General features: G+C 39.9%; 1 protein-coding gene across 2 annotated transcripts in view; it reads left to right on the top strand.

Moving 5' to 3' along the window:
- Positions 1-9,540: 9,540 nt before the first annotated feature.
- The window catches only part of LOC109029698 (uncharacterized), a 34,461-nt gene continuing 19,857 nt past the window's right edge, over positions 9,541-24,144 (top strand). Inside the window, exon 1 of one of the 2 annotated variants that reach the window (XM_019040279.2) lies at positions 9,541-17,212. In XM_019040279.2, coding sequence (XP_018895824.1) covers positions 17,131-17,212 — 82 coding nt within the window. In that variant the 5' untranslated portion in view covers positions 9,541-17,130. Of the gene's footprint in view, positions 17,213-17,255; positions 19,680-24,144 lie in introns of those variants that run through there. The other variant, XR_011900300.1, reaches the window with a different exon arrangement.

Genomic DNA, 24,144 nt, shown 5'->3' with positions numbered 1-24,144 from the left:
AAACTGGTCGTGGATTTTCATTGAGGATCTCTGCTCAGCTGAGGAAAAACGCCGTATGAGCCTTCAGACGTTGCCTAATTTCCTTCGAAAAATCACGAATTTCCGGCAAAATTTGTGAATATTTTCTTCCGATTTTTCAGAGAATTTTTTTTCGTAATTTTATCTAAAATTTTTAAAAATTTCAAGGGTAAATGGACCGTGTTCAACAGAAAGGAACCAAGCCACATCAGCTGTTGCCAACTTTAATCGGGCAATTTAATTTTTTACATGAAAACGGTTGCGCAGATTTTCGTGCAGATTTCGGTGCATTTTCTCCATAGTACGAAGCTAATTCCCTCAAAATTTTCAAAGAAATCCACACAGACTTTCTCTCGTAAAAAATTAAATTGCCTCATTAAATTTGGCAATGGCTGATGTAGCTTGGTTCCTTTCTGTTAAACGCGGTCCAAATATTTCTTACTCTCTTAAAAAATTGATACTTTTTAAGAGGAAATTTGACAACATCCGAAGCCTCATACGGCGTTCCTCCTTAGCACGACAGATCTGCCCTCGTGATATCAGATTTTCATTCCTGGATGCTCGGCGAAACAATGCAGGTGGGCCACGTTGCCAGATGAGACATACGCAGCATGGAGGATTATTAATCCAGGCGCTGGACTCGGCAACGCTGCTTCGGAAATATGAATGAGAATCGCGTGCATATTTGTTGAGTCGCGATCTGGAATAAAGACGTCCAGTCAAAAATACGACTTCCTGTTATTGGGGCTTTGGATCCGTGGGTACACGCGTCTCCGCTTACCTAACCTCAAATCTTGAACTCAATGACATTTTGGACCGGTTTCGGTCCTGTCGAACGACTATGAATGAATAGCGATGGGCTATAACGCGGCACCATAATTTTTGGATCCATCGAGTGGTGTCCGGACGTTGCTATATTTTAAGGTTGAACGAACATGGATTTTTAGTGTATTTTCCGAAGAAAATACACTATTATAGATTATATTCTCATTATTGGTACACTGAAAAAAAATACTTTGGCTGTGGAAGCTGTATTTACGGGCTATATAGACGTACCGTCCACGTTCTGGGCTCTGAGACCGAAAGTTCCGGGCGTAGCATCCGGAGCAATCGAAGCCGTAGCTCCAGCACCCCTGAACTTTCGGCTTTTGTGCCCGGAACGGACGGTAGGTCTATGTAGCCGTAGACCGTAAATTTTTTTTCAGTATGAATCCCCCATTGCAGCACCGGGTAGTTCGTAAAGTAGTTCACCGAAAGTAGTTCGGTGAAAGCAAATTAAGGAGATGAAAAGATTCATGTAGTTATGTTTGGTACGCATTACTCATAGTGCACAATCAAACTATGCTCAGTTGGAAAATTTATTGTGTGCACGGAGCAAAACTAGGTACTATATCGTCGGCCTCTTGACTTAAGGACGAAACTATGTTTGACGATGAACCCTGTAGTCCATAAAACTCAATGCTTTTCCGGGCTCAGCTTTAAGTGTAGTTACGCCTTTTTGTCAGCCAAGCGACGATGTCTCCCGAACACGTGATATCTTTGCACTGAAAAAAAATTAAAAAGTTAAAGGCTGCATAGAGATACCGTCCGTTCCGGGCTCAGAGGTCGAAAGTCCCGGATGCCGGCGCCAAAGTTTCGATTGCTCCGGGTTTGGTGGCCGGCGGAACCAGGGCCGGATTTTCCTACTTGCCGCCCATGGGCTGCCTGCATTTTGCCGCCCCCTTCTCATTCGTTTTGAAACATCAATAAAAACCATCAAGTGAACGTGCCGGCGGGGGAGGGGTGCATAAGACGCGTTTACTCGTGTTGAACACATTTTTTGGGAAAGCCCTGTCATTACTTCTAGCAAAAGGTCACGGAACTTTGCGCGAAAGTCAAGTTAACCTATCTCTAATGGACAAGGCCTTCCATTCATAAGAAATGACCGAAAAAATTATGATAGAACAAACACAAAATTGGGTTGAATGATTTTAACTTCCGCCGCCGCGCCGCGCCGACCGCACCGTGTTTGGCGCAATGCGTGAAGTATTCACGTTGTCTCGTAGGCGCTGTGCGTTTCACGCTGACCGCACTGTTTGGCGCAATGCGTGAAGTATTCATTCATTCTTGTAGGCGCTATCCGTTTCACGCTGACCACAATAACCGCACTGTGTTTGATGCAATGCGTGAAGTATTCGTGCAGTCTTGTAAGGAGTCTTGTAGGAAATGAGAGATTTGGTCGCCTTTTCTCGTTTGTAATTTTTTTTCTAAATCCGATTTTTTTTATACCTACATTTAAAAAAATTGCAAAATTTGCCGCCCCCTATAGATTTGCCGCCATGGGCCGCGGCGTATGGGGCCACCCCCTTAATCCGGCCCTGCTCTTACTGTGAAGGAAATACGTCCATTATATGCATATAAAATCTCCGTGTAATGAACCGTGTAACAGTGACTTTTCGGAAACATTTGCCAAGGAAGATCCCGTGGTTTACGCAAAATTCATCAAATAAATTTGAATGACAGTATTTTTCATCCCAATACTTATCAGTGTTTTCAAATTTATTTAGAGTTTGTAAAAACTCACCGCAACTTTGATGCTCCTATTCGGTTACACTAGTGGTGAAAAATGCAATTTTTCCCTCTTTAAAACACAATGATTACAATCGAAAATTGCAATTTTTACTTCCAAATCTGAGAAAAAATTAGACATTAAAAGATGAACTGCAGGCTGATCGTGGGTAAATGGAGAATTTGCACGCAGATGTTTCATTGCCTCGTCTGAGAGTGCTTAAAGAGCTGATTTTGCACTATTTTTTATAATTTTTTTTCTGTCATGTGAAATAGTATAAAAATAGTTTTAAAAGTGAAAAAATTAATCGCCTAGTGACTTCATTTGGCGGTATTTTTCATTTAAACGCATGCATTTTAGCAGAACTAGAGTCCCTTTATACCCAGAGTTAAGACAACTCACTTTTGGTTGGGCCAGGGTTGGACTGAAAGTGGCCTAAAAAAAAATCCAATTCTGATTGGTTCTCGCTCATGGAGGCCAAAACGAGTGCACCAAGATGGCGGTACCTAGAATGTGAACAAGAATAATGAAAATATTACCTATTTGTGGTTTATCAAGAGTAAATTGTTATTTCCATCGGTCCAAAATGAAAATAGATTAAGAAATGTTTCACAAACCAATCTCACTTTCTTTTTAATTGATCAATTTGTTGATGATGTTTTTGTGTGACAGACATCGCAGGATATTCCTGATCCTTATCCCTCAATATCCTTCGTTCGGGTGCACTCGTTTCGGCCTCCATGGCCAGCCAAGGCCGGCTGCCAGTCAGCTGATAATCGAGTTGTCTTAACTCTGGGTATAAAGGGACTCTAAGCAGAACAGGTCCTTGGGTCTTATTATCTCCTCAAATAATTGTTCAATTTATTAGAAAAAAGTGTTATATTTATCATTGTGTTAAGTTCACCCAGTGGTTTCCACTTAAACACAAAATTCGTCAATTTTCAGAAACCTGCAAATTTTTAATTCATCCTAATTTTTTTTGTACCAATGAATTAAATATCCAGCAGAGCAACAAAAAATCAGTTGATTTAACCCTCTATGGCATGCATTAATTTGGATCTCAGATTCTAGGGGACACCAATCTATTTTGTGACTTGCATAAAAAATATAGTACCAATTCTTTTTCAAAATTTTAAAGCTGAGAAAATAATTTTTCCACAAAAGGAAAAATCTAATTAAATTTTGCAAAAGCATGGCACATGGGAAAGATCCAATTTTTAAAAACCCCGAAAGTACGTTGTCACGAATTCATAACGCTATGTCGTAGAGAGTTTTAATGCGTCTAAATATAGTAGATTTTCAGAGAGGAGATACCTGTACCGAGAGTATGACTTGCTCGGAGCCGACACGGCGCAAACCCCGCGTGAATTTACTTGCATAGAAGCACAACCTTGCTCTCGGAAGTTAAATGCATTACCCTGTTATTATCTCGTTATGAACAGACCCCGAGCTGTAACTTCCAGACTCGCCGAACGAAGGGAGATCCCTCACAAAAGCAGACCCCAGCATCCCAGGGCCATTCTTATCACTTCCGGTTACGCCTAAAGCGGTGCCTTTTAGCCCTATTTAGGGCAAGCACCGTTTTACGCGCTTATAAGACTGACAAATAAATACTTCGCAGATTCTTAACTCTCCTGCTTTAATCTCCGCTTTTTGTTTCTCCTTCTGCCCCGTGGGAACCTCGCGTTTTCAGGTGAATTCGAGTGATATTTGATGAAGGTTCGATGGTGACTTTTAATGTGCGGTTCATTTTATTGTGTCTCAAATTTTTTTCTCTTGGTCAGAACATAGACTGATAGACACCAAAGATTGACAAAATATAACATTTTTAAAGGAAACACCCCTAAAAGAACATCGACGGCAGTGGCGTGGCGTACTTTGCGATACATCGATTGATGGGCCATTTAAACCTATGGAAAAGTATCGATAGACAGGGTGTTCGCAGCGAACACCTTAATAATCGATTTTTTACCACAGCTTCAAATGAGGGAATATCGATAGATCGAAAAGCACGCCACGCCACTGATCGACGGTGTAAGTCCGCAACCGCGTATCTCGATTTGCGACGTCCCAGACTTCCTGTCATACTTATTGTTAGTTTTTTAAACGGAAAACTACTCGACAGCAATTATTTAAAACTGCTGTGATTTTTTTTCTCTGTGCGAAGAAAATTCTGCAAAAACTTCAAGGACTCATGTTAATTTGTTCTCCTTTAAAAAAATAACATGGAGCCAGATATTTTCAGACACCCCAAACGAGGTACGTGCGGTTGCGGACTTACGCCGTCGAAATGCACGCGTTTGTGCACAGACTGACCATCCTAAAACGGTAAATTCCTAGACGACTGTGATATTCAAGATATAAACTCCCAGACAAGTGAAATTATCATGAAACACCCCTAGAGGATCGTTGAGATGAGAAAAATCGTCGCCTCCTTGACATAAGGGTGTACCTATACACTCTGTAATGAATTGTCTCCCGTATATTTCAATGCTTTTTCGGGCTCATCTCAATGTGTAGTTACGCCCTTATATCAGCCAAGCGACGAAATCAGAGAATAACAACAGAACAAGGCTCTCGAACTCGCTCACGGAGCTTTGATACCACTATTCGTGCCTCATGGATGTGCTTGAAGTATCGTCAAAATTGAAGGCGAAATGAGACATCTGGTCAGTGGCCTTGACTTCGACTTCGTGCCGCGCTTAAGGACGACCCTTTTCCATTGAATAGTAGCATCTATCCCCGTTATTTGAGTATATCTACGACGAAAGTGCAAAGTTACGCAACTCACTTTGCGATGTTGCAGATTTCCCGTCGTATTTTAATTTTGCGAAAGATGATTAACCACGATGGACACTTGGTCTAGTCATTTGGTGTTTTTATGTAGTTTTGAGAGCGGAACCTATTTTGTCGACAGATCTCTCACTTATGGAGGATCTCATGCGAGAATCCAAATTTACCTCCCTACAAACCACGAGGAAAACCCCAAAATCAAAAAATCTTGACTTTTCTAGCTTACTCGAAAAATGTGGAACTTTATTGCAACGTTTCACAATTCCCGCACTGGTTTAAATCTCGGAATGAAATTCGGTGTACTGTCACCCCTGCTTGTGCGCAGCGCCCAAAAAGCATCCGTCAAAAGAGTAGATCCCGCTCCATAAGAGTGCAAGTCACTCTGTATAAAGAACGAATTTCGCTCCGCAATTATATCACTCGGGTTTTTGGGTGCTATAAGAACTCCGGATGAAGGATGGACGCCGAATTTCACCCCGAGATTCTTACATTCTGACTTGGAGGACAAGCCGCATAATTGTGCAGTTTTTGCTATTTCGAGAAATACGTGTTTCGATATTACATGGATCCTCATGGCGGAGAGAAAGTTTAATCTGACTTTTTGATACTGAAAAATTGGAATTTGGGGGCGAATTTTTCACAGAATATGCATCGGGTCTAGTTCTACCAATAATATCTCAATTTTTTTTCGAAAACTGCACTTATGCGCCTTATCTTCCCAGCCCCTCTTTTAATACATTTAATTTTGTCTAGAGGAGACGAACCGAAATGAGTCCTTAAATTTTTTTTTTCGTATTACTCGGGACATTTTACCGTATAGTTTATCGTATAAGCCATGTCTACTGCACTATTGTCAGGGGACTCAAAATATTGACTATTCATCAGCGTAGGCGCCTCGGTTTTACAATCGGACGTGTTTTGTCAAACGGTACCATGTACATTATGACGCGAGCCCTGTTATGCATATATTCTTACGGGTCTCAGGGCTCAAGTATTCATGCACATGGTTCCGCTCGGCAGATATACGTCCAATTTGCCCACGACACATAAAATATGAAAATGAGAAATCTCAGAGGAAGGCGTAAAAATCTTCGTTGCTCAATGAGTCTTGCATGACATTTTTCGAGTCGGCCGGAGTGAGTCCCAATCCCGAAAGCAGGTTCGGACGAACAGGTTGCTCCGCGCAGGTAGAAATACCATCCCCGCTAAGCCGGAATCGCGCAACTGACACGGAATCCCCATGCAGATAGGCGGTTTTGGCCGGGGCATAATATAAGTCGCAACTCACAACTCACGCCGCCTCGGAGACAACGGCGACGTGAACAGCGAACACTCTTGAGTTTAATGACTCATAACAAAATAAATCAAGCGAGCCTGCACATGTGAACTGCACGAATTTATATCAAAAGGACATATCTTTATTGTGAAATAAACTCTGCCGTGCTACACTCTTATGCGTCCCAGAGCTTAGGTCACAGTGGCGATAGTTCGTTTTGATTGAATATGATCCACCTAGGCCTACGCGACTCTCCGTCGAATCAATAATTGATGAATTATAATACCTGATAAACGTCTGAGAATCGTCTGCCACCGCTCCGTGTAAGTTTTTCACCTTTTCGAAATCCAGTTTGTCTTATAAAACTCCTCTTTATTCCGCCAACGCTGGCTTTGTTTGTGTTTATGATATATTGATCAACCGCTGTCATCAGGAAGAAAGGGCACCCGAATGGTCTCTTCATAACAGGTGAAACTTTTTTCCCATGACCTTCAAGGAGACTGAATCGTAAAATAAATCCCATTACTGCGAGTCACTCTTGGCTTAGAGGACCCAATGTGGCAATCAGATTAACTGTGTCTTTATACACGGAATAAAAATGATGGGATCTCAAAAGTCTCCTTAATCTTTGTCTTTTTCCTGATTTTTTATATTGTTATAAAATTAACCTGCACAAAGTTCACCGAGGACTCGAGGAGCGTAAAATTGTTTATGAGTATGACGTATCGATGGCGAAACTAAAAGTTGATGTGTTTCAAAATTTTCGCCCCAGCTTCCGATTTTTTTTCTCTTTTTTTTTAAAAAAAAAAAAGGATAATGAACTAGCATTATTGCCCAAAATTTTGACAGAATATTGACGTATCATTGAAATTTTCAAATAATGATATGCTTTGGTTTAGCATAGAAAAATCAAATATGGCAGAAGAATTCCAACGTCGCGGCAAGCTGAGATTCGCGTTTTGTCTGCTATGAAATCAGTTATGAACAATCAGTACCTAATGTACAGTTACATGTACCCGTAAGCCGGTTTGCCGTTCCATCCATAGACATATTTTTTTTTTAAAAAGTAATGCTCAGCGATTAAAAGAATAAGTCCAAATGATACAGACATAGTAAATTAAAGAAACCACCTAACTACGAGGGAGCTGATGATTGTAACTACGAAAATATACTGCTCTTTCATTCCAAAAAGTATAAACAAATTGGATGAAAAATATTTCATCTAAGAATTCTCGAGCCTATCAGCTACACAAAGAAATTCATGTTTAAAAAAGTGAATAATACAAATGAGGGGCTTGCAAGACAAGGCGCATGAGTGCAGTTTTTAAAAAAATTAAGATTTTAATGATTTCAAGGAAAACTTCTCAGAGGATAGTCTGTGAAAAATTCGCGTCCAAATTCCAATTTTTAAGCATCAAAAAGTTTCCGCCATAAGGATCCATGTAATTGCGAAACCTCAAGCACGTATTTCTCGAAGTAGCAAAAACTGCACTTAAGCGCCTTGTCCTCCATTTCCCAAAAATGGGAGACATGTCTGACCGAGATTGTGTACAAGCGTCATAAAAAAGGTCATATGCACGAAGAAAAATAACAACCACGCTCTGAAACCGGCACGGCCCAAGTAATGATTGAGACACAGTTAATTCATATCATTACATCGCATACATTCCCGCCATTTTTTACGCATCACCATCAAGCCCTCTCGACTTTATCTACAACACAAATCCTCATTTTATCCAAGGGAAAATTTCCCACCATAAATTTAATTTGCGCGCCCCATTGTACAATGTAAGTGCAAACTAGCGTGTGTGACTATTTTAGTCTCATATATTTCTCGGCGATATAAATTAAATTTTTCCTCGTGTTTTGAAAATCTCTCGGGAGGAAATGGTGAATGAAAAATATAAAAATGCGAAATGGAAGAAGAAGAAAAAGTAGGGAAATACGGAGAGCTGAGCCTCGGCCGGGTAATTTATTGCAATTGCAGAGGATCGAGAACTCCCTGTTGGATGATAGTAGTTATTTGTTGCTATAAACTTGCAACTTGTAAAGCGAGGGAAAGATAAATTTGATTTTGGAATCGTAACAGCTTCCCCGCGCCCCCAGCCCTCCCATGTGGGGAGACTCTCGGCTCTCGACAGTCTCATGCTTATCGGAGAATCAAAATATGCTTTTAGGATTTTCTCAAGCAACTTACAGGAAATGTTCAACATCCGAAATTTTCGCATGTGCATTTGTTTTTTTTTCAAGCGTCTTTTTCTGTGTTCATTTCTCAACTAAATTGCAAATGAGGGGTTTGGAGTACGAGGCGCATGATTGCAGTTTTTGCCATTTAGAGAAATACGTGTTTCGAGTTTCAAAATTACATGGAGTCTGATGGCGGAAAGGAAGTTTAAACTCACTTTTTGATGCTTTAAAGCTGGATTTTACTTGTGAATTTTCCACAGAATATACTTCCAAACTAGTTTTCGTCGAGTTCATGAATATCTCAATTTTATCACACTTATGCGCCTTGGCCTCCAAGCCCCTCAAATGAGAATGAACTTAAGGAAACATGGTATGCTCACTATCAAAAGATATCATTAAAATCTTGGTTTTGGGTTAAACAAATTAGTGTGAGATTTTGAGGGGGAAAACATAGAAATAAAATTACTTTCTTTTTTATTTTGTGCTGAGCAATTCGGTTGAGCTCTCTTAAATTCTCTTTAATTGAATCTATCGAGAGTGCCACTGATAAATATTTTCTACTGAAGCCAGATGTTTTTTTTTATCAAAGTCTGAAAACTCTATTTACAGAACTGAAACTTAATATTACATACACCGAATAAGGGTTTTTGGTATCATTTACATTATTGAATGTTCCACTTTTATTTTGATTTTTGTTATTTTTTTTTTTTTTTTTTTATCCTTCATGACATCTCTCCCAAATCAATCAATTCTTATATCGCAGGTGGAGATTTGAACGCGACATAGAAAAGTAAACTAAGACTACAACTTAATAATTGTGATCCGACAGGAATTATATTATGAAACTTCTTGGAATTCTTTCAAGTATGAAACAAGGGAGTACGGCCTCTAACCGCTTCACGGTCCAACACCCCAAAACGCTTCGCGCCTCAAGCGTTATGCGTTATTACGCATTACTTTATGATTTTATATTATAGAGTATAATATAAGGGTTTTTTTGACTGAGGGTATAAAATATTGATGACCCCTAAGTCGGAAATGTTGGAAAAGTTCTACATTAATTTCTAACCTTTTTTTTTTTTGGAACCGCTGAAATTGTGCAAAATACTTCAATATCAAAACGTTTCATAACATTTCGAGTTTTTTATTTAAAAGAAAAACGCAAAAAGTTATATTATACTTCCATTGTTTGTCGAAATTCATATCATTATGACATTTATATATTATAACATTTTCCTGAATATTTATGACGAGAAACATTGATTGATCGTGAAACAACGATAAAAATTATAAAATCCCTCCAGATCAATCGAAAGCATCCGCTAAAGTTCATCAAGGCTGTTTCACAGCCACGTGCATTTTATGAGCTCATATAATCCTTTCCTAACTCGGAGCTTCAATTTCATACATTCATTAACAATCGTGAGCACAATAACAGCTCATTCTCCCGATGGAGGTAAGATCCAAGACGAGCACAATGAGGTATCGAATGTTCGACGATACATAACCGCGATGCTATTAAATTCGTCAAAATTGTGTCAAACTTTGAATAGGAGGTCGCGTCGAGGCAGAGGATACCATCGTGCTAAGCAGGAACCACGCAACGCCAACGAAAATCCCATGGTAAGATACGCGGTTCTTGCTCAGAACGGAAGGATAAGGCACCGACTTGATTATTGGCAAGGCTTAATCTCGGGACAAAGTTCAGAATTAGACAGAGGAGAGACACTGAAAGCCGGGGCAAGGGATTACGGCACAGAAATTAATATTAAGGAACAAAGAGCCGGTTGCCCCGGCCTCCAATTGAGCCATTAAATGCAAAAATCCCGATCCTCCCGCGCGTTTCGGACTGCAGATGCGCGTTTTTTGCACCCGGGCCCTCAATTATGAATCAACGAGAGAACAAAGGCTATCTTTTTCCATGACGGAAGTGCCCCGGCCCTTGTGTTGTGTGATACGCGAGCGGGTGTTGAGTGTTGAATGTTGAGCTTGCGGCTCCCAGCCAGGTATCATGCAGCTTTTAATTAATCCTCCTTTGTTTCATCATTCCTCCCCGCTTTTTCTTCTTTTTTTCTCAAGAGTAAGTTCGGGATTCTGTGTTATGTCGATGCATTAGCTTTCCAGCTATTGTCATCGGGTCCTGAAGTGAGCCAAGGATATGTTCAGTCAATAATCGAGTATCAATTCCTTCGGCGTTGTCACTTTGCGGCTCAAACACGAAGAATAAGTGTTTATGGAACAGGTGTTTGGAAGAAAGTACCTAATGGCATCGAGAAAAAAAAAAGCTGGTCGCATTTCGGGGATTTTGGATTTTGTCGATGACGTAAGTTGCGGAGCGGATGGTTTTTATATCATCGATTTTCTTGGAAATAATGTCGTCTATGGAAAAAAGTCATTTCATATGATGTGTTTGAAATTCTGTTATGCGTTTATTTAAGCCAAAAAATGGACGTTATGGTCCACGTTTCATACCTCGAATTTCGGATTTCGATAGAATATCGCCGCCGTATTGTACGTTGACACGGGATCACAATCGTGGGAGAGAAGGGGGACTGCGTCACAAACCTCAAGATGCGACCACCTCCTTTTTTTACTCTATGACCTGATGCCTCTTTTCTTATGGTAATCCTGGTGGCGTTTGGTGTCCTGGAAATGAACTTTGGATAACAATTTTCGATAATTTCAGCGACTGCTTCTATTGAAAAGGCCCTCCTCCCTCCAAAAAGAAAGAGTAAAACAGTAAATCCCCCCAAAAAATGTGATCACATCTTTTTTTTTAACGAAACGGTTCAATCACTCCTCAAAAATTCAATTAACTGCAAGGGTGTGTTAGTTTCACGTATTACAGGCTCATATTTTGATGGATAAATATCACAGAGCATCAAGGTATAATATAACGAGATCCATTCGAATGACATGCTTTATGCTATTACCGCGCCATACGCACCACTAAAAATAAAATTTATTAATTGGATTTACATTTAACGTAAGAGATTGATTACTTCTGGTTTAAATAAATAGTCTCAGTGTTGCGTCTGAGGCAGGGAGAGAAAGCAATCTAGATCGATTCTACGGCATGAAATAAGAATATTAGAAAGTCAGTTGGTTGCGAGAAAAATACGACTCGCCCAGCATGGAACTAACCCTTCTCGCTTGTTTTAGTGATACTTTATGCGCTATATGCGATACGAGAGCGCATATAAATATGTGATAATTCTCAGTGGCCTACACTCATTTGCTTGTTTTCCTCATTTTCCCGCACGAAATACATACAGCATGTGATTCGCAATCTACATTGTGACTGACTGCGTATACGCACACCGTTTTGCTTTTGCAGCTCTTTAGTTTATTGCCGTTCGAACGTAATATCGTTCCTATACTACCCTTCATACTTTAGTATTCCATTTGCTCGTTGTTTTCAATTAATACCCGAATCAAATCAAAATGAAATTAGGCCCTAAAGACGGTTCGGGAAGCACATTTAATTCATTAAATGTCAAGCCTTGTCTTCGCACTTGAATTGTAATTGAACTTTTTCCGACTGAAAATGCATTTTTGAGCTTTTGAACGTGATTTACTGTTCTTCTTGCAAATTATATTTCTAGCTCAGAATAGTATCATCCAAGGAATTTAGGCTGACGCGAGTGAACAAATTTTACGGCAATGCCAAACGTACAATTTTCTGTGACCTATCGTTTGAACTTAGATTCGTAATTCATACTTACAAATGCAGATCCTTCTTTCACATTTTCTTGCCGGCTGCGCTGTTAAACTCAGATCTAACTGATTGAATGCATATTCTCTCATCTTAAAGCGCCTTCACAAATGGCTTACTTAAAAATAAATGAGATAAACTTTATCGAAAGCTCTATGCACTGGAAAAAATGCTACACTACAAAAGTAAACTCCGACTTCCGAAATCCACAGATATACCGTCCGTTCCGGACTCCAAGGCCGAAAGTTCCGGGTGTGGCTCCCGCGTTCCTCCCAGAGCCGGATTAAGGGGGTGGCCACATCGGCCGCGGCCCATGGCGGCAAATCTAGGGGGCGGCAAAAATTTGCAATTTTTTCAAGTGTAGGTACAAACAAGTTGGTTTTTGCAATCGCTAGCGATAGCAATATTCGTCATGGGAACTTTTGCTTCTGGGATATGAAAATTTTAAGGTAGGTACAGTTCGCTTGTAGTATCTTCAGAATTGAAGGGGCTATGTAATTTTGTGTCGACATCTCTTTTTTAACATTTTTAATTTTTTTTCTTTGCATACAAGAAAGCTGTTATTTACCAATTATTTATTTTCGTTGGATTATGTATGGTTTTTGGAAGTTAACGCATTTAACTTTCAGTTTCGTTTTTTCGGCGTAAAGTATGATATTTTTACTCTACGCATATGCCCGAATACGCATCATAACGACGGTGAAACTACCAAACCGTATCTCGTTTGCGGTGTTTAAAAATCTCCGCTCACATTTTATTTTTTTGAAGTAGACCAAATCCATATCATTCCTTGAAATTTTCACAGAATTTTCTCCGCACGAAGAGGAAAAATCAGGGAAATTTTCAAGACTGGACGTTAAGTAGCTTTTCATTTAAAAAATAAAGTATGACAGGAAGTCTGCGACGTCGCAAACCGAGATACGTGGTTTGGTAGTTTCACCGTCGATAAGTGACCTATGTGCTTCCTAAGTTGCCATTTTTTCATTCAAATAGATGTAACCGAAATGTTAGATGTGTACTACCTATACTACTTTCATGTCATTGCTTTATTTATTTATTTACATTTTGCGTAGGTATATATTGTTATTTTTTGCTGAATTTTGGAGAAAATATTGCTTTAAGAACGTGGAATGTAAATTAATTTTATTGAAAAAAGAAAATACCATCATTAATTTGGGCGAACAGAGAAAATATACATCAATATTTGGGTCAACATCTCCCTGATTATATAAAGGATGAATATATTAGTATTTCTGTATCAAAAAACTTAGCTTTTGTCTTCAGAGATACGATGATTCTAGTCCCAGTCAATTTGTTTTATTGAAAAAACAAAAAAACAAAAAATAAATAAAAAAAAAAAAAAAACAACTGAAATGTTAGCATACTATTTTCATGTCTTTCTATTTGTATCAATAGGTACTTTTTGCTTAACTTACGAACGTTGAATGCAAATTAACTTTATTGAAAAAAGAAAATAACGTCATTAATTTGGGGCAACAAGTGGCTGATTATATGAAGGAGGTATATTCCAGTATTTTTGTTTAACATATTAACTCACGAGAAAATGTTCGTACATTTATCATCTAGTATTAATTATTTTTTGATGATTGGTCTAAAACATTCAATACAACCATTAAAAATTATCTCCCATCGCCGGGTATCGAACTCCCGATCACCTATTGCCCGCACCTTATCAAAAATATGGGGCGCCTCAGTCGACTAGGCTATCACAGATAGGCAAAAGGATGGGAAAATATAGCATTTAAAAGACTCGGACGATGGGCGGGACTTATCACAAGAGTTGTCCTTGAGCGATTCGGCGATTCGCGTCTTCGTAGCTTCTGGAGAAATGAGCTAAGCGCCTTTCTCTGTGAGACATTGTTTGCCTATGCTATCATGTGTCTCAAGGTTCATATCAGCAGTCATTTGCCATTGCGGCAGTAAGCTGAGGCAATATTTCTGTATTCATGGAATAAATCAATCAATCGAGTTCCGATTTTGGCTCATATATCCGTAACGGGTCCTCCAGAGCAGTTTTCCACCTTGCACAATAGTTATAATTTCTTTATTTCTATTTGTAAAATTTGAGGTGGGATAATGGCGGCTTCTCAAGAGCAACGAGGTAGGCGATCTTTTGCACCAACGAACAGAAAACTGATGGCGAAAAATAACCAATCAGAACCTCCCAAAAAAAAGAATTTGCCTAAAAACGGAACTTCGTGGATCTGCGCAGATTTACCAGTCAGACACGACATCTCAAGTTGGAAAAAAACTCGCTGAAAGCGAATTTTAGCAATCAACACAACTTGACGTAGAGACATGATTGGCTAAAAAATACAACGGTTTTTGATACATCGGAAAATCAACCAAAAATCGGAGACTGGGCGAAACGCTCAAGGTCGCAGAGGTATAGGGAATCCCATAGCGAAAGCAACGGAACGATTGTAATATCATGGGGAACTCCGTTCCCATGACAAAAAAAAATCGGATTCATAAAAACAAAATTACAAACGAGAAAAGGAGACAAAATCTCTCATTTCCTGAGAGTATAGTAATTTCTAATTTTGTCGTCTTTCAGTGATACAAGAGACAGCACCTTTAATTAGTCGAGTTAAGAGAGAAACCAAACACGCAATTGGCCATGAACCTAGGGGCGACTTAGGGAGAAATGATGACGAGGACTTGAGATGAAAAGGAGAAGCCCTCGGCGCGGCAATCGGCATGTAACACATATTAGCGCCTACAAGACTGCACGAATACTTCACGCATTGCATCAAACACAGTGCGGTCATTGCGGACAGCGTGAAACAGATAGCGCCTACTAGAATGTATGAATACCTCACGCATTGCGGCCAACACAGTGCGATCAGCGTGAAACGCATAGCGCCTACTAGACTGCGTGAATACTTCACGCAGTGCGCCAAACAAGGTGCGGTCAGCGGGAAATTCATAGCGCCTACAAGACTGCGTGAATACTTCACGCATTGCGCCAAACACGGTGCGGTCGGCGCGGCGGCGGAAGTTAAAATCATTCAACCAAATTTTGTGTTTGTTCTTTCATAATTTTTTCGTTCATTTCTTATGAATGGAAGGCCTTGTCCATTAGAGATAGGTTTACGAAACTTGACTTTCGTGCCAAGTTCCGTGACCTTTTGCTAGTAGTGTTGACAGGGCTTTCCCAAAAAATTTGTTCAACACGAGTAAACACCATCGAGTCTCTACAGCACCAAATTGTAATGTAATACCAGTGTAATATCGCCACCTTCCGGCCAAAGTATCACAAGCTCCATATGCGACGTTTAAACATTTCCACCGCCATTTTGTTTCTTTACAGAGAAATTGATGGTTGAGTCTATTTGAAAATTTCACTGAATTTGATCGGGAGCACAAAGAAAATTCAGTGAAATTTTCGGACAGCTTTGTTGAACAATTTTTTTGTAAAAAAATAAAATGGCGGCGGAAATTTTTAAACGTCACATGGCGCTTGTGATACTTTGGCCAGGAGGTGACGATACGTTTAACGGCAGGTTCAAAGTGAAAGGCACCGTTTGTTTATCACCTAAGCTCTCAAAAGCCACGAAGTGAGAAAAAAATGAAGAGGTTAATTTATTAAGTTCGATATGATTTTGACCAAGTTTGACGTGCTCTCTAGTGTAATTGTCCACATAGTCGAACAATTTCGGCTTAATTTGCAGCTTACACGCTAATATTCGTATTGATACAGCGTGATCTGTTTTTCCTCGCGTATGACAATGCTTTTTGCTGGCGGGATGGATGTTCCACGCGTCCGCCTGGTCAGAACCCAGCGGAGCGCCCCAGCAAGGGGCAGCCCTCCTGTGCAGCTTCTGTACCACTGAAAGTTGCCATTTTTGCAAGAAATCCCCAAATTATCTCATGGAAGGCTGTAGAAACTTGGTAAACGCGACGTGAAAAGTAGCAACGTTTGCCTCACCAAATCGCGACGCAAACGTGAGGCGTTCAACGCTTCAACGGTGGATCGTGCGAGTCTTTATTTGAACGTACTTCTGCCAAACGGAACTATGTGCATTATGACGTGAGCCCTGTTGTGCGTATATCCTTATGGGTCTCAGGGCTCATGTCTAAATGCACATAGTGTTGTTTGGCAGAAATACGTCCGTTTGACTCTCGTCTACGGTCAACAGTTGGGCAGTATTTTTCTGAAAGGCACCAGATGACGTCAGCTGTTGCCTTATCTTATTGGACGTTTTATTTTTTTAGAGAGAACGTTTTTACCGATTTTTTTTAAAATTTCATTGAATTTTCGTTAAAATGCAAAGCTGCATGATCCTCTGGACTATTCAAGAGAATCAATATTACCGCTCTCTTACAAAAGAATAATTTTTTCCTGGGAATTTGGCAACAGTCGATGTCACTTGATTCTTTTTAGAGAAACACCGCCTGGTTAACGCTCATCGACAAACAAGCGTTTCTCTCCGCTCTGGTCGTTCGATTTGACCCGTAAAACCGTCTCGGAACGTGAGTGATTGCGAACGTGACCGTTAAATCGTGACGTCATCCTGTTTCTAGCTTCTTGATTGTCCGACGACGAGGAGAGCCACTCACCTTTTCCTGATGAAAAATAGTTCGGAGATCCACAATGGCTGTGCGAGCAATTCAAAACGGCGCCACATTACTGGACGGAAGCAAAACTGTGGTAAACGGACTCAAGTAAATTCGTGGGTGTAGGTAATTAAAGCTCTGTTAGTATTTAACGTATTTGTGTATAATAGCTTTATTTTAATATGGTAAATGCTAATCAGATTTTAATTATCTTCACTTGAGGCCTGTAACCTGTTTGGATCCTAAATCAGATAGACTTGTGGTTTTGACCGTACTTTTTCCGTGAACCATTCAAACGGGTTTCTCAACTTGTAATGGTAGATACTTCGAAGAAATTGGATCACAGTGGTCCATTTTGGTTTTAAAACCAAAATAAAATTAAAAGAGTTGTATTTAATAGAAAATGGCTCAAAAATCATGATGAGTGCACCGGGAAAGTGTGAAATACACTCTTAACTTCGCAATCTCCGTGAAAAATAACTTCCCGTTTCAAAAACGACACTTTGGCGCAGGTGAACATTTTGTAAGAGGAGTCGTCCCATCCAATCCCTGCGCACTTAGGATATGACTCATTTTCCAACATGTCCGATGCTAACCCGCCAAAACACAGATAACAAGGCGGGATTTTATCAACCGACGTGTTTATATTTACATTTTCCATGTGTTGATAAAGACAATGGTGCCTTCTTACGCTTTGTACAAGAAAGTATCAGACATGCTGGATATTGTGTATAGCACCTTATGAAATTGAAGCTCTGATTGGTGGAAAAAGACCTGAGTTGAGGATGCGACCAATGAGAGGCCAAATTTGATGGCTCAATTTGATCATGTAACTGGACCTTTAGGGCGGAAGGTTTGGACGGAACGATTCCTCTTATGAAATGTGCACCTGTGCAGTAGTATCCTTTTTGAAGCTGAATGAAGCTTTAAAAAACGCAGAATTCTTCCGCAGATTGTGAAATTAGGAGTGTGTGGAATTAGGACTTTCTCGATGTGCTCTTCGTGAGTTTTGAGCCATTTTCTGTAAGGAAAAACTATTCTTTCTCCTCTGGCTGAAGTTTACAGCAGGCCCATTGAATACCAAACACGTTCGCTATCAGCAGAGCACTTAAAAAGTGCTCTGCTCACGCATTACAAAATTTTCGCTCTTTTTTTTATCAGACCGTGCAATTTTTGATTATGTTGCCTTTTATACGGTGAGCAGATCGACTCGAAAGAAAGAGCGACCCGAAGGAAGGAAGAATAATTTGATTATAAAAGAATGGCGGAGCGCGCGCAACCTGTAATTCGGGTGGTATTAATTATGACAAGCGCATCGCCCAAAACTCCCGCCTCCCATGCAGTGCTGCCAAATGACACAGAAATAAAACAAAATGCACAAGATAAAAGATATTTGCGTGTACGAATTGGCGTGTGGCGTTTCCCTCACCAAGTCCAGGATCGTCGAGTCCTCCTCCCACATTTAGCTCGGCCCCGAAGCCCGCTCCGCTAAGCCAAACCCACTCGACCGCAAAGGTAACCTTTATCTACGTGTGCGTTTTTTTCTTCAGACGACTGAATTAAAGTTAATTTATCGGATTCAACACGAGCCGGTTCCAGTTGTTTCGGCCGCGACCAGGTGTTGGGTATCGGCTCATTGAGGGGTAAAAAAAGTCGAAAATATGCGAAACGATAATTTAAGTGTTGATAGCTCATTAATCCGCAGCGTGGAGTGCGGGGCGAGGCAATTTCGCCACCTACCACCCTAGCTCACACCCAAACAACCACATTTCATCTTCTTGCACTCGCGGCCTGTCTTGTTCCTCAAATCTGAGATGGATTCGACGTGGACCTGGACCACCATCTGTGGTCTCGGGTTCAGCGCCCTGCTTTGAACTGCAGCTTCGAAATCCCGAAATAGTGTTAGTGTGCAGTTTGCCGTTTGAACTTCTCGAGGGTCTCCTCTAAGAATTCAAGATATTCGCCCTCCAAGAGGCTTTCAGGGGTCCTTCTGGCTTTCTCTGTGCATACAATTCTAGGGATAACCACTCTTGAACCTTCCAAATCTTGGGGAGTTCCGTTGAGAAAAATACACCGTATCCTAAATGAAATTACACGAATGCATTTCAACGTCATAAAATTTTCGCTCACATATTGTATTTTCACTGAGAAACTTTTGGTGCCGTTCTGAAGGCAAATTTTATCAATTATTTATCTTATGTCACGAGAAAGCCGGCGTTACTTTGAATAAAAATCGCGCAGTCTTAATCTTCTTAAAAATTCAACTGTAGGGGCTTATGCACTTGCTTACTAGTCACAAGTTTACTGTTTACGTATGTGCGCCTTATCATATTAGTAATGAGTCAGATGATAACAAAGATTTTGATAACATCATGAAACATTGTAGAAAAGTAGTTTCCATACTGCCATATGGACTATAAGTGAATCAGTATTTATAAGAAGGGCGGAAGTCCACTTTTTCTCGGTTTTCTTCCATTTTTTACGCCCTTTTCACGTGAAATTTGCATTCCTGTGCATCGCGTTTCAACAAGCGGATCACCGCTGTTTCCTGAGGCATCATGGTAATGACAGCAGGAAAGTTAAAAAAATTTAAAAAATCAATTTTGAAAAATAGACTTTAGCCCTTTTTAGAAGCACCGATTCTTATGGAATTTAAATTTTAGCAACACATTGATTACTTATTTCACAAATTTTTGGCAATATTTTTCGTATGACGTCATAAAAAAATCATCAGAAATTGCACTGGCTTTCTTAGTTCGAAACGTGGACGGAGGTATACGTGACTCGGTAGTTTCACCATCTACTTGCCCCTAGCTTTCATCTCTTTGATTACAAACTATTTTCAAAGAAAGGACAGACGTCATTTGGAATTCTGGAACCAATCACGACGATCTGCCATCTGTTTTGATGACGATACGTTTTTGCAGTATCCCATAAACGACGTTGGGCTAGAAACAGAGATCGGGCGATCGATGACCGTATCGTCGACCGAGACGTTCAACGTATCTATTTCCCGCTCTGGAAAAGGGGCTAACAGTATAATTACGCTAACTGTTATTCCGAATCGGTGAGAAAAAACCCCGGCCTGATTAGAGGAAATGAAAAACAACTGAAATGGAGAGAGAGAATTACAGCTAAAGTACCATAACCTGGCAGTGCCGTCGTGTTTCCTCTCCCGGAAAAATCAGTCAAAACCGCATATCTGAATCACATACTATGAAGGGTTATGCGATTTTGACTTAACGTGGCAGAACGAGCGGTGAGAACCAGTAGCCAGGGAGGGGAGGGAAACGCAAGTTTGAAAAAACAGTTTCCGTGCGGCTGGGAAGCCAGCGCGGATGTTTTTATTCAATTACCGAGTATAACTGACCACACACAGTGCATAACTAATTTAATAATAGAAACATCCAATTGTAATCATAACACTCGGAATGGGAGAAATGAGAGCGCCTCTCCTCTCGACTGTCTCTCTGCTTTTTTTCTTGTTTCGTTTTTTGTTCGTCTTCATTGGACTCATCGTCGCTACACCGTTCCATTGGCGAGGCGTGAATGATCGATAATCGATATTTTCCTATTTGAAGCTACGCTAAAAGATCGATTTTTAAGGTGTCCGTTGCGAACACCCAGCTCATCGATACTTTTCCATAGATCTAAATGGCAGATCGATGGATATATCGCATAGCGCGCCACGCCACTGCACCGTTCGGCCCGAGTGCCGAGCATCGGGAAGCAACTGACGGAGGCGATGCAATGTGCGCCAATATCGGAGCCCGGGCAAAACATGAGAGAAACAGAGCTGAAGAAAGAGGATGTTCTTTGTCATTGATTCAATCGATTTTTATTAAATTAGAGGAATATCATTTTTAACGGGGCAAGAAGTTTCGGTAATTCTGCGAGCGTGACCAATCAGATTAAATCCGTTCGATCACGAGTTTCATTAATCAAGAATTACAAATGTCAGGTATTAACGTCATGATTCCTTGCGAGTTTTATTCTCGCGAGCAGTTTTTGCACGGAGTTTTTTTTCTTTCAAGAATTAACAATCTTGTCGAGTGAAACATAAGTAAAATAATTTCTGTGTCTCCATAAATTCGTATTATAGTAAAAACTAAGTGACTTGGAGGCACATAGGGGAAGCTTCTGCTATATTTCGAGAAATGCGTGTTTGGGGTTTTGAAATCACACGGGTCGCTATGGTGAAAAGAGAGTTCAAACTGACTTTTTGATGCTTAAAAATTGAACTTTTGGAGCGAATTTTTCACAGTTCATGCATTGAGACTAGTTATACTTGAAATCATTATTATGTGAATTTGTTCAAAAAATACAATCATGCGCCTTGTCCTCAAAGCCCCTCATTTCTGAAAGTTGGAAAATTCATCGGATCTTCATCGATGCATCTGCCCGTTGTTTCGTCAGCATATATCTTTGATAAGTGAATTGACTTTGAGTGGTTTGAAAATTACAGTGAAAACGAATCAGATCCTCCAAATTAAGTAGCATTTCAGTTTTCAGCTATGCAACATGGATATCAAACACGCTCGCAAAGTTGCATCCGAGTTTGGTCACCAGTGAGCTTGCGTCTTCAGTTTAAGCTACACAAGACGTTAATTTACTGTCGGATTTACATCGCCATGCCTGTCCATTACTGAAGAAATTACATCGCCCCCCACCAAACACTTAGTAACGTTCTCTAAAATGCAGTAGTGCATACCATGTTTCCCTCATTCCTGGATTCATTGGTGATTTGTATGTCATGCGACCAGCAAAAAATATGTGTGTGTCGCAAATTGTCATGAAAAGTTGTGAGAGTTTATGGCATGCAAAGTTGATTTTATGGCACCATCGACCTTTTTCCTCAGGAGACAATATAAGGAAGTGATTGGAGGAAGAAAATCTATACAAGTTACAAACATCAACAAGCGATTCTGTCACCCACGCATAACTGCACTACATTTTGCAATCAGGGACTTCAATCTCTAGCTCACTTTGGAAAAAATGTATCCATGGCTATAAATGTTTTTACGGATGAGCCAAAAATTCTAGTTCCTAATTGCAAAATGTATTCAAACTGACCCATTGAACTAAACACTCATTGAGCATCTTTTGAGAAAAAGAAATATTTGCTCGCAGAGCAAAGGGTTAGAGAACATTTTTTCACCAAGGATTCTAAGACATTATCGTGGTAACAAAGAAGACCTCAGGGTTTTTTTTGTGTGCCATCAGCGCATAGCGTTCAACCAGCATTTTACAATCAAATGATCGAGCGAGCACGAGACAAAGGCGAAATAAATCGATTGTAGGTTCACTGTTTTCACCTGCACCCTTTCTCTCCCTTTTGTGGATATCTTTAATTGTTCGAGGTGAATTGTTGTGTTGACCACACGCATCGTGTAGGGAACAGCAACAGCACTGGTCGAATATTTTGGTTTCGTTTCGACTCGTTTTTTGAATGACTTGGTCATTCGTAAATTGAGGGTCGCAGGACAGGGTGCGCACGCTTGGCTCCAGAACCAAAATCATTCTTTCAATAGGACGTGTTTATGCTAAAAGGAACTATGTTGCACGCAATCCCTATGCGCATAGTTCCTTTTAGCATGAATACGTTCAATAGTATTTTCTCCCACGTTGTCGAATCCAATTTTACAAGCGTGTTTAGTCTGACGTCCGTAGATGTCAAAGTAGTATCTATACTGTCTGCCACTAACGGTTTCTTTTTGTTTTGTTGGAGTGGAGCCTTGCCCTCGACCTCAAATAATGACCTCGACAAGAAGTGAATTTTTTACTCCCATGTTTTATTTCTTGAACGAGAAAATTACTCAGAGAAGACAAAAAAATTTTCATAAAGCTGCTGCGAATGTCTTCTGTACCGAGGATACCATATACTCTCGTGTGTAATACTTTCAATTAATATGAGAGATAACACACAAGCTCATTTAAAGTTTGTGTTAACTTCGGCTATCACAAAGAACATTGAAAAAACCTAACAAAATTTGGATTCAACCGGGTTGGAGAAAAGTTTCATCTTGCATTCGGGCATTGAGTCGAGGTTGCGCCTTCAACTTTTAGCTATGCAATACGGACATCATTCGAGTAGATTTAGTTGCTTCCGAACGTTGTCATGTAGTGGCGCTTTTATTTCAGCCAAGCAATATGCATATCCAACAAGCACGTTCAAGTTTTATTCAAAATCTGCTGTAGATTTTACATCTTAAGTGTTGTCTCAAGTGCACGGTTCTTTGCTTCGTCTTTTGCAAAATGAAATGCATTTTTTTTTCTCATCTAAAGGAATGTCATAAAAAATCTGATCATCTTTTCCAGCAATAAAAGAGCAGACCAATTTTTAACTGCGGTTATTGGCTTTTCTGTGAAAATGCATAAAACGCCACGATAACTATTCACTTGTTTCCCCAACGTACAAATTGTTTCTCTAAATAAATCGTTTTGTAAGTACATGGCCATAGTCGAAAAATTAATATCTCGATTATGTCATTGAACATCTGCGCTAGTCTTAATTTAAAAAAAAAAAAAAAAAAAAAAAAAAAAAAACCGCCAGAACAATTTTTTAGCTTCTGTTTTTTTCTTTACTTGGTTAGGTTCCTTTTCAAAATACATTAAAATTGGAAATTTTAATATAGATAATTCGGATTATTTTACATTGGTAACCGATAAATGAATTTTTGTTTGTGGTCTAAGAAGTCTGATCCAGTGACAAGGAAGAGTCTCATGTCTCAAATTGCATCGGTATCTCCATAATAATCAAAAAAAAAAAAAAAAACTTGTGCGTGAAAAATTTACCATCATGAGGTTTTCTACTCAATTTGCCTCTAGAATACGATTTTTAAGTTTGGGCTCGTTTAAATGTAAATTGTTCACAGATAACATTAAATCAATTCAAGCATTTGCAGGATGATGGAGACACCCCCCAGTTAGTTCAAAGGAATGCACGGGACAAAAGTGTCTAGCTCGCTAATATTTCATGTGCCAATGGCGTAACCGTACGCCTGTGTAAGTCTTCGCAGAAGCCAA

This window comes from Bemisia tabaci, chromosome 7 (genome assembly GCF_918797505.1).
Source record: "Bemisia tabaci chromosome 7, PGI_BMITA_v3".
Lineage (NCBI taxonomy): Eukaryota > Metazoa > Arthropoda > Insecta > Hemiptera > Aleyrodidae > Bemisia > Bemisia tabaci.
The sequence above is the reverse complement of the archived record's forward strand: the minus strand, read 5'-3'. Positions and strand labels throughout refer to the sequence as shown.